The sequence below is a fragment of the Hyperolius riggenbachi genome, chromosome 6 (genome assembly GCF_040937935.1).
Source record: "Hyperolius riggenbachi isolate aHypRig1 chromosome 6, aHypRig1.pri, whole genome shotgun sequence".
Taxonomy (NCBI): domain Eukaryota; kingdom Metazoa; phylum Chordata; class Amphibia; order Anura; family Hyperoliidae; genus Hyperolius; species Hyperolius riggenbachi.
Window position 1 is genome coordinate 102,125,722 of NC_090651.1, and position 14,735 is coordinate 102,140,456.

The following is a 14,735-nucleotide window of genomic DNA, read 5'->3' on the forward strand; positions in this document are numbered from 1 at the left end:
CTAATATAATATAATTTGTATAATATGCTTAGGAATGTACATTAAGCATATTATACAGGCTGCCTCCGGACCTGGTGGTACCAGTGTACAAGGGACCACAAGGGCATACTGCAGCAACCCTAGTCTACACCCAATCTCACTTACTTCACCTCCTCCCCTGTCCCCTTATCTACCACAGCACCACAACTGACCACCCCCCATACCCCTGTTTGAACAAAATCACCCCCCTAATCAACCGTCAATCACTAACTTTCACTATCTCTCAACACTACATTATATTTAATATCCTAAACTGCACTCTGCTCCATTCTGATAAAAGACAACCCCCCCACCCCTTATATTCTACCCAAACACCTCCCCCTCACCCCCGGCCCACCCTCCTGTGTACTGTATGCATCTATCCACTTATCACCTTTCAATCATCCATCAATCATCCCGTCACTGATAACCATTAGATTAGACCCCTATCTGCCCCTAGGTCACCCAATCACCCGCCCATACCCTCCCAAATCCCTCAGACTAAAACCATGATCATCTCGCCAGTGCATTCCGCCACTGCATTGCTGCAATCCGCCAGTGCATTGCTTGCATCTATTTCCCCACTCTAATCAAACCTTGATACACCCAATAATCACCTCCTGTCACCCCCTAGCACACCTACCCATCACATCAAGGCCCTAATTTGAACCGTGTGCGCTCATGATCAATCGTCCGAAACACGCAGATCACCCTCCAAGCACCCTCCGATCACCTCGCCAGTGCATTCATTCCATCTATTTTCCCCTCTAGCCACCCCCTGAAACAACCATTATTCACCACCTGTCACCCCCTAACACTCGTATCCATCAGATCATGCCCAATATAAACTGTCATCAAAACGGACACCCTTCTTATTACAGTTTCAACAAAATTTGCATCCTCTTACACCACCTGTCAGAAAAATTTGCATATCCTTATACCCCTGAACAGTCATTTTGTAACATTTGTTAGCCACAGTATTTACGGTTTTTAGACTCGTAAAATTTCGGGGCGGTATAGGAAGGAAACACACAACTTACCACATTGATGAAAAAAGACACCCCAAATGTATTCTGTAACATGTTGGACTAATTCATATACGATTATGTTTGGTCTTAAAATGTATTGGAAAGTATTTATAATAAAAAGTATAATCTTTCACTATCTTTAGATAAAAATAACATCTTATATGAACTCACCATATACCTAAGGTTATACCTTGGTGTGTCTTATTTCTAAAATTTGCTTATTTTTTAGGTTCCTATACTGCCATTGCATTTTATGGTACATAAACCTAGAGGAGTATTCTTGTAAACAAATGCCTCTCAATGACCGGTTCAAAGGATTTTTGGCCCCCTAACCGCACCTATGATGTAAAACAGTGTCACTCGTGGTATCGCCGTACTCAGTTAAATTATTTTTTTTTTTGTATTGGATTGTATTTTAACACACACCCAGGTTGTTTTGATTAAATGTGTATTTAATTTACAATTGTTTTTTTAAAAAAATTAAAAAAGAATGGTCAACTACAAACTATTTTCGCACAGCAACCATGGTTAAGTTTAAAAATACACAGATCACACAAAACACATTATAATGCTTCTCCTCAGTATGGCGGTACCACATGTGTGGCACTTTTTCCCACCATAACTGCGCTAAGAGACACCAAATCCAATCAGTAGCTTTAGCATGTCACTGTTTATTTACCAATATTTTTTTTTAACACTAGTCCTCAAGGTTTAGCGCACTAAAAATGCCAGTGCACTTTTGGAATCCCACTAATGTACACATTCTACAAAGGCAACACAAATAATTCCCTTCCAAGTATTTTGAGTTCATGGCATTGTATATTTGGTGTGGCAATTTACTTGAAAAATAGCCTGCATGGAAAAAAAAAAAAATTCCACAAACTTGTATAAGAAAATAAAATCTTCTATGAACTCAACTTACTCCAATAGGAATAATTTGGCTTGTCTTTTTTAGAAATTGTGGTCATTATTGTGCTTCCAATACTGACATGGAATTTTAGGGGCACTTACTATAGAAGAATATTATTGAAACTAAAATGACCATTGTAATTATATAGGTACTCTTTGCCCTTTGTGCCTCTTAGCGCATTTATAGTGTAAAAAAGTGCAAAACATGTGGTTACGCCATAGTGATGATAAGTTGTGTAATGTTTTTTGAGGTGTATTTTTATACATACCCATGCTGATTTGGAGATATAGCTTTGTCAATGTATTATTGTTTATGAAAAATGTATTACTTTACAGAAATATCTATGTTTCACAAACAGCATTGGAATGTGAAAAACAATAAAACTCAAAAACCATTACACTACTTCTCCAGAGTATGTCAATAAAACATGTGTGTCAATTTGTGGCAGCATTCATGCTCTACGGGGCACAAAGTCCAATGAGCACCTTTAGGCTTTACAGTTGTTCTTACAATTAGGCAACCCACAAAATTCCTGTACTGTTAAAAAAATAAAAAATGTATAAGATAAAACGACAAGATATTCGTAGAGGGGCATGGTGAGTCCATGGAAGATTTCATTTGTGTTTAGTTTCAATGTTGTAGAAATGTATTATTCTTTGAGCCTTTATACCTACTTGTCATTTACCTTTCACTTGTAACAAATATTAATATCTTATATGCACTCACTATGCCTCTCAGTAAACACTATGTTTCATTTGTAGTTGATAGCGCTCATGTCACCAGGACCATACTGTACACTCCAAATATGCTCTTTAAATTACCAGTATGCTGCTGATGGCATCACCAGTACTGAGTACACGCCAACACATGTTCATTGTTTTGAACACTTCATATTATACATTTACATAATTGAAAACTATTGATTCTGGAGCATTGCTCAGTGTTTGTCTGCCGTTCAGTACTATAAGCCAGAAATGCGGGACCTACAGGACCGCTGTAAGTTTTTTACCTGACCTGTGGGGAGCGATAATGTTGCTATTTTTAGGCTTTGATATGGGACTTCTACCGGCACCTCTTACCTTCCATTATTTAATAAAAATGAACTCCAGCTTAAAAAACTATTTTGTCCTTAAAGGGATACTTTAGGTGTTTGGTGGACATGATTTGAAGTTACCTGGGGATACTAATTGTCCCCCGCAGACATCTTGTCCATGCGCAGCCGTTCACCGATGCTCCAGGTTCCACCTCAGGTTCACTTATGGAATGTGATATTTTAAATTCAGAAAACCCAGAAGCCTGCGTAGACGTGGCCTAGCTTAACCTGTTGTCAACAGAAGTGTACTGCGCTGGTACAGACCATATTGGGATCGTGCTATACACAGAGCTTACTGTGACTGTACAGTACACTACTTGTGACACCAGCGAGAGCGAGTACATGTCAAAGCATGTGCAGTTGTTTTCGTACTTGTAATTTTGATTTTCAATAAGTGAACCGGAGATGGTGCAGGACCATCGATGAGGTGCTGCGTGGCCATCGGATATATGCAGGGGACAGTTACAAAGCACGGTAACATTCCATTGAATTTCCAGTAACCCATACATTTTTCCTTAACACAACACTACTACCACAGATAACACGTGTGAGAGGTACATTATGATTTGTAATCCATTACTACTTGAAGTAAGGAAAATTTCTTCAAGTTTTATAATATTGAAATGAAAAGATAATGCTTATAATGTCAACATATTTTTATTGCTCAATAACAATTGAAAATAATGTACTATTGCACATGTATAAAATCTGTAACGATAGGCTTGATTACAATTAACTATTAATGGGCATAAATACAACTGTATACATTGAAGTATGATTTAACTATGATAAATAAGGTATATGACAATATTCAAAAATATTCACTAATCTGGAATATACTGACATAGTTGAATTATTAACTACTACAATGGATACCCTTATTTATATTGGTGGTGGGGGGGGGGGGGGTGGTTGTATTCAAACAATACCTTGTCAACTGTGTGGCATCAAAGATTATATTAACAAACTAAATTCTCATTTTTCAAATATAAAATTCTATTCTAAATACCAACTGCTAGTAATGAAAAATTCCATGGTTCATCACATTTGTTGACTGCATAAGGATGATTACACACATTGGATAATAGTCTTAAGGATTGTACACATATCACAATATAGTCTTTAGAAAATGAAAAATCACATAACAATTTTATACACCTTAACTAAGTGTGAGAGACATATCTTCATAGTTCTCAATGGAGCTGATCTCCTCATCACAATTACATCTTAGTACAATGCAGCACACACATATGCAGTACAGGCAGAAAATATTAGTACCTTCAACATCTTAGCCATGCCAAAGATCCGTTACTGCAAATTGCATTTATATGGTATGAAATCTGCATATCATCATACACACGTTGTGCTAAAGACATTGAGCTGCAGATCCAAAAAAATCATCTGCAGATCTAAAAAAACGTCGAGGTGGATCACAGGTGGATATGAATGTCTGTTCAATAAACACTTAAACATGGGAAAAACATTTTTTACTCACCTTGGGCTTCTACAAGGCCCCTGCAGCCACTCACCAATCCTCTGCTCCCCTGCTCTAAAATATGTTTGTTTTTGCCGACAGGCCCATCAGGACTGGCCACGCCTAGCTTTTTCTAAATTCCATACTATAATGAACGCTTTTGAAGGCAGCAACGCAAAATTATATACGCGTTGATGCATTACGCATGCATAGATAAGCAGCAAAGCGTAGTTTTGTATGCGTGGCTGCACGTAATGGCGCTAATTATAGTCGGTAATGCACTAAAAACTACACGTGGCCTCTCTAAACGGGCCTGTCCGAAAATACGTCAACAGTTTGCAGCAGGGGATCAGAGGGTTGGTGAGTGTCTGCGAGGGCACAGGAGTGCTGTGGTGGGCTAGTAGAAGCCAAAGGTGAATAAACAAAATTATTTTTTTAAAGCTTAAGGTTCACTTTAAAGAAGGTGTGTATGATCTGCAGACATCATAGACTATGAATGCATTTTGCATGAACGGATGTTTTGCAGGAACAGAAGTTTTGAATAAACTGTACACAACGTCTTTTTTTGGTGCATCATCTTTCTGTCTGATGGCGAGTTCTGTTCCATATAATAGACTGCATAGGTATGGTTCACATATTACATGAATGGGTGTATAATTGTTCTGTAATTCTTCAAAAGAGTTTGGTATGATAGTTGTAGGAAGTAAGCCTTGAGTATGAATAATCTGTACTATTTTCAACCTCCCCATTAAACCTCTACGTTCATACACACATCAAAAAACAGTCTGTAAAAAAAAAAAAAGATAAATCTGCCCAACGTTCAAGTAGTTTTCTAGCTATAGCTTTGCAGTCTTTGCTAGACAGCAGAATTTAGGCTGCTTACACACCAAGACGTTACAGGCGCACGTTAGTGCGCCTGTAACGCTCCCCCAACGCACAGCAATGTAACACAAGTGGGCTGTTCACACAGCCCACGTTGCGTTACATGTAACGCTGCACGTTCTGTGCAAAGTGCAGCATGCTACGGCGTTGGAGCGGCTATAGCCGCGTTAGACTGTTTGCACATGCGCAGTGGGGGGCGGAGAGGAGGCGGGGAGAGCCAGCTACAGTAGCCGCGCACATGGCTACTTAATATTCACTGCACTGGCGGGCGCTGATTGGCCGGCGGGACCACGTGATGCGGAGTGTCTCGCTCCGCATCACGTGGTCCCGCTGGCCAATCAGCGCCACTCTGGGAGACATTATAGGACTCGAGCCGCCTAACGCGGCTCACTCTACCGTCGGCTCTTGCAGCACCATACGTTGTGTTAGGTGCACGTTATGCGACCTTAACGTGCCACCTAATGCAACGTCTTGGTGTGCAAGAAGCCTTACACGAAAAAAAAAAATTGGCAAGAAGTTGCACACATATACCAATACAAAATGTTAGTATCTGCAAAAGATCGGTTCCTTAAAAAGAACCTTTTCCGAAACTATCATTAGTAGTGCATAAGATCTTCATATCCTCATACACACCTTGTTTAAATGATATTCATCTGCAGATTAGACATTCTGATCCATATTGATAAATATTTCTAGGTTGAAATAATCTGCAGAAGATTTTTTTCTTAAAAAAGGAGTGTACAATGATATTCATGTATCACTGACTATTAATGCAATTTGCATGAAAATTTCACTGGAATGAAAAGATCTTTTGAAGATACTATTCTTTTGCATGTGTACATAACCTTTTGTTTGCAGCATCTTGCAAATTATTTTTTTCTTTATGTGGAATTCTGCTCATTATAATACACTGTACGTTTCGTTAATAATAATAATATATGGAGGAGTATAAAATTGGTCTGTGTACTTTCATTTGCAAAATACTATTGTCTTGTTTTTGATTGTGGCCTTAGCTAAATTAAAGATCAAAGAGACAAACCTACACAGTCTATTGTGTATAGATGTTATACACATCAGATTGAATTCTTTCACATATTATGTAAAAAAAAAAGAGGAAGTGGTTAAACAGACTTTCCCAATTTTTATCAAAACATGATAAAATGGTATTTTGTTTTCATATTTACGTATAAAGTTGTTGTTCTTTTTAAAATTTTTACTGACTGTATTGACATTGGAACCTTCAGATACCCTTAGAAGATTTTTTTTTTTTTTTTTTTTTGATTGTTAACAAAAACCGAAAATTATATGAATAAACTACTTCGCAATAATATTAATAACACTGGATCAGTAATCTCCATTATTTTTATATTACTGATTACTTGTTACAATTTGTTTTCCAAATAAGCAGCACTGCCTGCACTGCAGGTACCGCCTAGTTTGAAGCATTATTAACTTACATTAACATTACACTATTACAAGACTGATTAAAACAAAATTCTAGTAGTGTGAAATCTGTGCTTCAATACAATATTTGTCTTTACTATATTAAACAATCTATACCTATATGCCTATTAATAAAGTTCGTACTGTTCAACTTTCTATTCCAATAATTTTTTTAAACGTAAATTTAGCTTCGGTTACTTCTATGCATGTCCTATGCCTGTGTGGGCAGGAGTGGAAAGGGTGTATATTACTAAAATTAAAGAAGGTCTAAGTGCATGGAGGACACAGAAGTTTTCATACATGAATTTTTTCAGCATGCATGTACTATATATTTATGTACCTTTCATACTTTTGAAATCCTTACTTCAAAGTAGAAATAATAGACATGCTTTTCGGACAGCATATGAATAATTACACAGGTAAAATGCATGTTATGCTGGTGGATTAATTTTAAAAGAATAAATCTAAAGGCAAACCGTCCACTGGGGGGTACTCCCATCGGATGTGTGAAGGCTCAGGATCCTAATGAGGTTTTACAAGACTTCTTTTGTCCCTCGGTGGTCTTGCTGTTGCCCTCCGTACAGGCGTAACGTAATATTTAACTTCATGGATCCTGCGCAGGCATTCTGACGGCTGTTGGCTCAGAAGTATTTGGAAATAATCGATCGCCTTCTGGTCCACTCGACTGCGCATGCGCAAGTCTTAGGCGCATGCACAGTATAGCAGACTCGATGCTGATTGGGTATTTCGGTCTATTTCATAACCTAAAGCAGCATCAGCACCCCGGCTTGATCCAACAAAGGTAAATTTTGAAATTACAGTTCTGCCTTTTGCAGGCTGTTCATAGGGCTGCAGCTATACCACCGTGGTACGCAGGATGGCGTAGGAAGCTTCTTTAGGATCAGGAAGGCTTCCACCACCCAAGGTTAGTACCCCACAGGGGATCTTTTTTTAACTTACAGAGTCTATTAAATTTGTGAATTTTTTATACACAGCATCACAGCATAGGTTTAAACACTGGACGTCAAAGAATAGTGTTTACTTCGCTAGTAATTATGTCCACCTTCATAACCTTATAACAGTGTTTATTTTGTAAAATAACAGACTATTATGTTCAAATTTTTTAATATGTTGTTTAGTTTATGAAAAAACGCAATCATTAATACCACAATGTGGATAGTAAATAAAATAATAATTGTTAGTTTAACATTATTTTAAGGGATACTGTAGGGCGTTCGGGGGAAAATGAGTTGAAGTTACCTAGGGCTTCTAATGGTCACCCGCAGACATCCTGTGCCCGCGCAGCCACTCACCGATGCTCCGGCCCCACCTACAGTTCACTTGTTTAAATTCAGAAAACCACTGCACCTGCATTGCCGTGTCCTTGCTCCCGCTGATGGCAGCAGGAGCATACCGCGCATACCAAAGAGCATACTGGACTTGTGCAATACACTCCTGGTGACATCAGCGGGAGCGAGGACTGATCAATGCAGGCGCGGTGGTTTTCAGACTTTAAATGCCGAAATTACATAAGTGAACTGTATGCGGGGCTGGAGCATTGGTGAGTGGCTGCGCAGGCACAGGATGTCTGCGGGGGAACATTCCAAGCCACGGGTAACTTCAACCCATTTTCCAAAAAAAAACATTACAGTATCCCTTTAAACTTAGTTATAAAGTTTTCATATTTTCCTATTTTTATTTGGTGGATGATATACAATGAGTCTTTATACACACATTGTCACTATTAGAAACATTGTTTACTCATGACTTTGGAAAGAATACATCTGATTCCTAATAAAATGTATTGGAACATACATTATTTATCAGAAATAAAGTACTCATCTTCTGTTTGAAACTACATTAACATGTATTTTACCTGTGGTCATTCTATGTTCTACACTATTGCTACTTTACAACTCACTACTTTAATTAGTAAACGTAACTCTAACTACTCGTAAATGCTAGGCACCACCAATTTTTTATTTAGCATATTTATATATTTGACTGCCTGTCCATTATTTTGTTTTGACGTTTCAATATTTCAAGCTGATTTTCCTGCACAAACTTCACATTTTCAAGCAAATGATTCAGTAGCTCGTAAATATTTTTCGAGAAACCTAACATGCGTTCCATCAGCAACGAGTTGTTTCTCAACAGAACAGCGTCAGAAATCTCAAGCTCAACATTTGATTTGTTCTCCATTTCACTGGTTATTTGTGTGCAGTTGGGGGTAAGATCAACATTTGAACTTTCGTCTGCAACACTGAACGATTCCAAAATCAGGTTTTTTTCAACCTCACTATCTTTTGGTGTATAATCATCACATGTACTCATTTTCTGAACATTACTGTTAGAATTCTCATCTTCTAAGGAAGAGTTGGCATAATCAACTAAACCTCGTATTTTCCTTTCTTGTACTTCTTTATTGGTCCTTTCTAGGTTGTAAATTGAAGGACTATACACATAGTCAGAGGATTTTTTATATGTTTGTGTTGCATGACGTATAGGCCTAGTTGATGGGGGGGCAGGTTTGTGGGTAGTGCCTATCTGTTTTATAGACTCCTCGTTTGATGCTACAGCCACATTGTGAACCTCTACATTAACATTCACTGTTTGCGGAACCTTTGTGCACACCGTTGCAATTGGTTTGGACACAATAACATTGTCAATCTCTACATCCTTGTTTGATTTATTTTTCGATATACATTTACCTACACCATTTTTCTTTTTTTTTTTGGCCACAGAAGATAACTGTGAATGTATGTTTTCATCTCTTTTGTCGTCCATTTCCTCTTCGATTGCTAGATCTCCTCCATCTGGGTTTTTGTCCATCACAGTACTTGTAGAACTCTTCATTTTCTTATGTTGAACATCTGTTTCCTTTGTAATTTTGGGATCTGTGAACAATTTATTAAAGTGTATGATTTTTTTATTAACATTTACATATTTCTATTTTATGTACAATGTATAACGAAATATATACTTATTAAACACTACATATGGATTATAATTAACAAAAAAAAGGGACACAGAGCAAGCAGTACCATTACCTCTGGAAATAGGAAAAAAATTATTTTGTTTTCGGGTATCAATATGGAAAGCAGTGCTTTGTTCTCTGAACCAACAACAAAATTACTAAATTAAGATTTGTTCAATTTTCTGCGTAATTACTAGTCCACAATTAGTCCAAAAGAAAGGAAACAGGTGTCAGCCATGAAATTTATTAGCATAAATGTGCATACACACAACAGACTATACTTTTTGAAAAATGTAAGATCAACGACCAATGATACCACCCTTAATGTAGTATAACAGCCATAATCTACAAAGTGATTTCTATGGAGATGAACTACACCTCTGAAAAAAAGTCTTTGCAATATTCTGCACACAGAGATGCTGTAGAAACAAAAAAGATCAGTATCCTAAAAATATTTGTTTCTTCAAAAAAAAAAAAAATTCTAAAAATTACAATAGTCGATTATATCTTAAAATCAACATTCACACATGATTTAACTGATATTCATCTACAGATCAGATCCACCAGGAAGAATTTTCAGATCTGCAGATGATTGCTTGATCTGCAGATGAATGTCTGATAAAGAAGGTGTGTATGATGATTTTCAGATCTCAAAGAATATGAATTCAATTTTCAATAATGGATCTTTGGCAGGAACAGATCTTTGCAGATACTTATCTTTTGGGGCTGTACAGCATCTGTGTGTGCAGCATCCTGCAAACATTTATTTTTTCATGTTGAGTTCAGCTCCATAGAAATGACTGTGTAGATTATGGTTGTGATACTACATGAAGTTTGGTAACATTGGTGGGTCATCTTAAATTTTTCTAACAATATAGTCTGATGTGTGTTTATGCACCTTAATTGTAAAAGATAATGAGGTGTCCATTCTATGTAGAATAGTAAGTTTTAAAGCATACTTAACGGACTCACATAGACATCAATGCTTACAGTAGCAGCAGGGCGGCGTGGTCCGCTTAACAACTAGCGTCCTCAGCTGGTTTGGGTGCAGAAAGGTGTATCTTTAAGTAATTTTTTAAAATAGGGTACGTGCTATTTTCAATTTGCGGGAGCATTGATAATCTAATATAAGTAGCGCCTACTAGACTCCAGTAGTTCAAAAATTTTGATAATTTGCTTGGGTGGGTATTAACAGTGCTCTGGCTACATATACTGCAAGCATGTCTTTCGCAGGTTTTATGCTCTCATGACTAACTTGTGTGCTAGCACTAATAACGTACACTATATCCAAAGGGGTTCATGAAAATGAGTTCACAGAAAGACTATAGCATTGCGTAAAATTCAGAATCAGAATCAACTTTATTCGCCAAGTGCGGCCGAAGCCGCACCCGGAATTTTTTGTGAACACACGGCAGTTGGCATAAAAAGCATCAAAACAATTGGCATAAAAAGCAACATCAACATGGTACATATATGGCTACATAGACATAACCACAGTTTGACAGACAGTGACAGCAATAACACACATGGTACAGATTCTTAGCTACAGAGACACCCAGACGTCAATTTAACAGACAGCAGCAGTTCAAAGATCAGGTTGGCAGGACTATCTTATGCAAAGTGGACATACTGTACGGTGACATGTGGTACTGCGTGGCCAGCTGGAGACAGTTCCTTCTGTGCGCGTATTCCGCAGGGGGGTGGCTGGGAGAGATTAGGGAGATCAGTTGGGAGAGTGCATGATTAAGTAGAATTAAGTAGAGCAACCGCTTGGGGAAAGAAGGTGTTTTTGTGCCTCGTGGTTTTGGTGAGAATGGTCCTATAACGGCGACCTAGAGGGAGGCGGACGAAGAAGCGACTGCCAGGGTGGGAGGGGTCCTGAATGATCCTGTTTGCCCTGGACCTCATTCTAGATGACTGCAGGATGTCCAGGGGCGGCAGGGGTGACCCGATGATCTTCTCAGCAGCACTGATTACCCTTTGGAGTTTGTGTTTGTCCCTTGCATTTGCCCCGGAATACCAGACAATGATGGAGGAGCAAAGGATAGACTCGATGGTGGCAGAGTAGAAGCTGATCATTAGCTCTTGCGACATCCCGAACTTCTTCAGCTGCCTGAGAAAGAACAGCCTCTGCTGGGCTTTCTTTTGAATTACGGAGGAGTTCGCCTCCCACTTCAGGTTGTCTGTGATGGTGGTACCGAGGAACCGAGCGCTGTGTACCCTGGAGACCTCTGTACCATTAATGGAGACTGGACTGGGAGACGGAGCGTTCCTTCTGAAGTCCACAATTAGTTCCACGGTTTTTGCTGTGTTTAATACGAGATTGTTTTCCTCACACCACCTGAGGATCCGCTCAATCTCCTTACGATATTCGTGCTCACCGTTTTCATCTATGAGGCCAATTATGGTGGTGTCATCTGCAAACTTGATGACCTTGACAGAGTCTGCGGATGAGGTACAGCTATTCGTGTACAGTGAGAAGAGAATCGGGGACAGCACGCACCCTTGCGGGGCGCCAGTGTTTGTGATTCTAGCACTGGAAGAGCAGCCGCCGATCCTGACTAACTGCGACCTGTTGGTCAGGAAATCCTTGATCCAGGTGCGCAGATTAGGGTCAACACCGAGTCGTGCCAGGTTTTCATACAGGATGGTTGGACAAATGGTGTTGAAAGCGGAGCTGAAGTCTAGGAGCAGGATCCTGGCGTAGGAGCTTGGTTTATCCAGATGTTCCATGATGTGTGCTAGACTGATGTTGATAGTGTCCTCCACGGACCGGTTAGCCTTGTATGCAAATTGCAGGGGATCCGTTTTGGTGTCGGTGTGCTCCTTCAGATAGGGAAGAACCAGCCTTTCAAAGGTTTTCATGATGATTGGAGTTAAGGCAACCGGTCTGAAATTGTTTAGTTCCGTAACACCTGGCTTCTTGGGAACCGGAATGATATTCGCTTTCTTGAAGCAGGAAGGGACCTTGCACACTGTCAGGGATTTGCTGAAGATTGACGTTAGGATCGGGGCTAGCTGGCTCGCGCAGGTTTTCAGGCAGGCTGGAGATATGCCGTCCGGGCCTGGAGACTTCCTGGGGTTGAGCTTCTGGAGGTGCCGCAATACGTCAGCCTCCCAAACAGTTACTGGTGCTTGGAGGGCAGTGGCAGCTTGGGGGGGTGTGGCAGGAGGCTTCCCGGGTGAGGATGAGATTGCTAGGTCCTCAGAGTGGGTGGGGAGGTGCTCGAACCTGCAATAGAATTTGTTGAGCTCCTCGGCTAGCGCAATGCTAGGAAGTGTGTGTTGGGGAGGGGGCTTGAAATTAGTAGCTGCCCTGAGGCCTTTCCAGACATCCCGTGTGTTATTGGACTGAAGGTCCTGTCTTAGTTTGTTTGAGAAGTCCCGCTTTGCCGCCTTCAGCTCTCGGTTTAGGGAGTTTCTGGCTTCCCTGTACTCCTCTGGGGTGCCGGATTTGTGTGCTTCCTCTTTGATTTTCCGTAGGTGGCGTAGCTTGCCATTGAACCAAGGTTTGTTATTTGGGAAGACTTTGACGTTCGTTGTTGGAATGCATGACTCTTCACAGAAGCGGATATAGGAGGTGACATTTTCCGTCCATTCGTCTAGGCATGGAGCCTCGAGAACTGACCAGTCCGTGCTATCAAAGCAGGCTTGTAGTTGACCTTTAGCCTCCTCAGTCCACTTTTTAACACTTTTTAACAAAATTGATTTGATTACATATGTATTACTCCTGGCTACACTCTTAGTATCGTCCACCTTTCAGACTCTGTACTTCAGCCTATCATCCATTCTATTTTGCTATACCTTAGCATTATGACTGATTAATGTATTTTTTAATGATTATTAAGCGATACTTACCTCTCTATTGCTGAAACTGTGATAGTTAACGATTGCTATCTATACTAACGCTTTTTTTCAGATAATAAAATATGAATTAAGCAAACGCTTTCTTCTTTACATCAGCTGGTACTAAATTGGACTTTAGGATCATGCACACAGGTTGCATTACTATTAACTCACTACTGACATCTTGTGTTAAAATAGTCCAACTACACCCTACATTATTCTACATTTACATGGATATTAATTAGTATATGTGTTTTATATAAATTTGCTAAAGGTTAATTAGCAATGAAGTATGCATTTTGAATAAGTGTATGAGAATTAACAATTGAATGTACCTTTAAATCCAGTTTCCATTTGTTTACTTTGGGTCACAGAAGAATGTTCAGAATGAATTTTGTCATCTTCGTCTTTGTTTACTTCATCAAAACTTGATATATCTCCATCTGGCTGTTCTACCATCACAGTACACGTGTCTTTGCATTTTTTCTTAGTTGGTACTTCTACATCACTTTCTTGATCTTGACCTGTGTTTTGAAATATTTTTTTTCGTTATTAGTGTAAAAAATTGAAGACATTACAAACATTTCTTTTTACAATGATTACTGTTAAACAAAAAGAATGTGACATAAATGTTTTTTTTTTTTTAACAGGATCTTGCATCAACCCCCTGCAGCCGATCTCTGCTCTTGCAGTGAAGCTATAATGTCCATGTAACGCCTATGGACAGTTCATGTTTGGTATTCACACACAGACAGCAATGTGAACGCAATTAATTTTTTGGATTTCCACCCTGTATATCAGCCTTTATTATGCTACTGCGGTCTGCTTGCGGATGAAATAGCAGCATAGGGGACAATATAACGCCTATTAATTAATTAATTTATGAAATAAATTACTCGCTTTCCCATGTCTATCGGCCGGTGAGTGGTACAACAGATGTGTCTTCCGGCTGGTCCTGGACCTTCGGGACGGAAATTCAAGCACACCAATCGCATCAAGGCTTCTTGGTTAAAACCCATTTGAGTTTATAATACGGTTTTGATTTGCATATAATGTTAATAAAA

The 14,735-nt window shown here is 39.2% G+C and overlaps 1 protein-coding gene across 1 annotated transcript in view; it reads left to right on the forward strand.

Annotated features, from left to right (window-relative positions):
- LOC137522062 (histone H2A deubiquitinase MYSM1-like) overlaps nucleotides 1-14,366 on the forward strand; it is a 58,879-nt gene extending 44,513 nt beyond the window's left edge. Inside the window, exon 14 of the mRNA XM_068242085.1 lies at nucleotides 14,322-14,366. Coding sequence (XP_068098186.1) covers nucleotides 14,322-14,366 — 45 coding nt within the window. The remainder of the gene's footprint in view (nucleotides 1-14,321) is intronic.
- The last annotated feature ends 369 nt before the right edge of the window (nucleotides 14,367-14,735 follow it).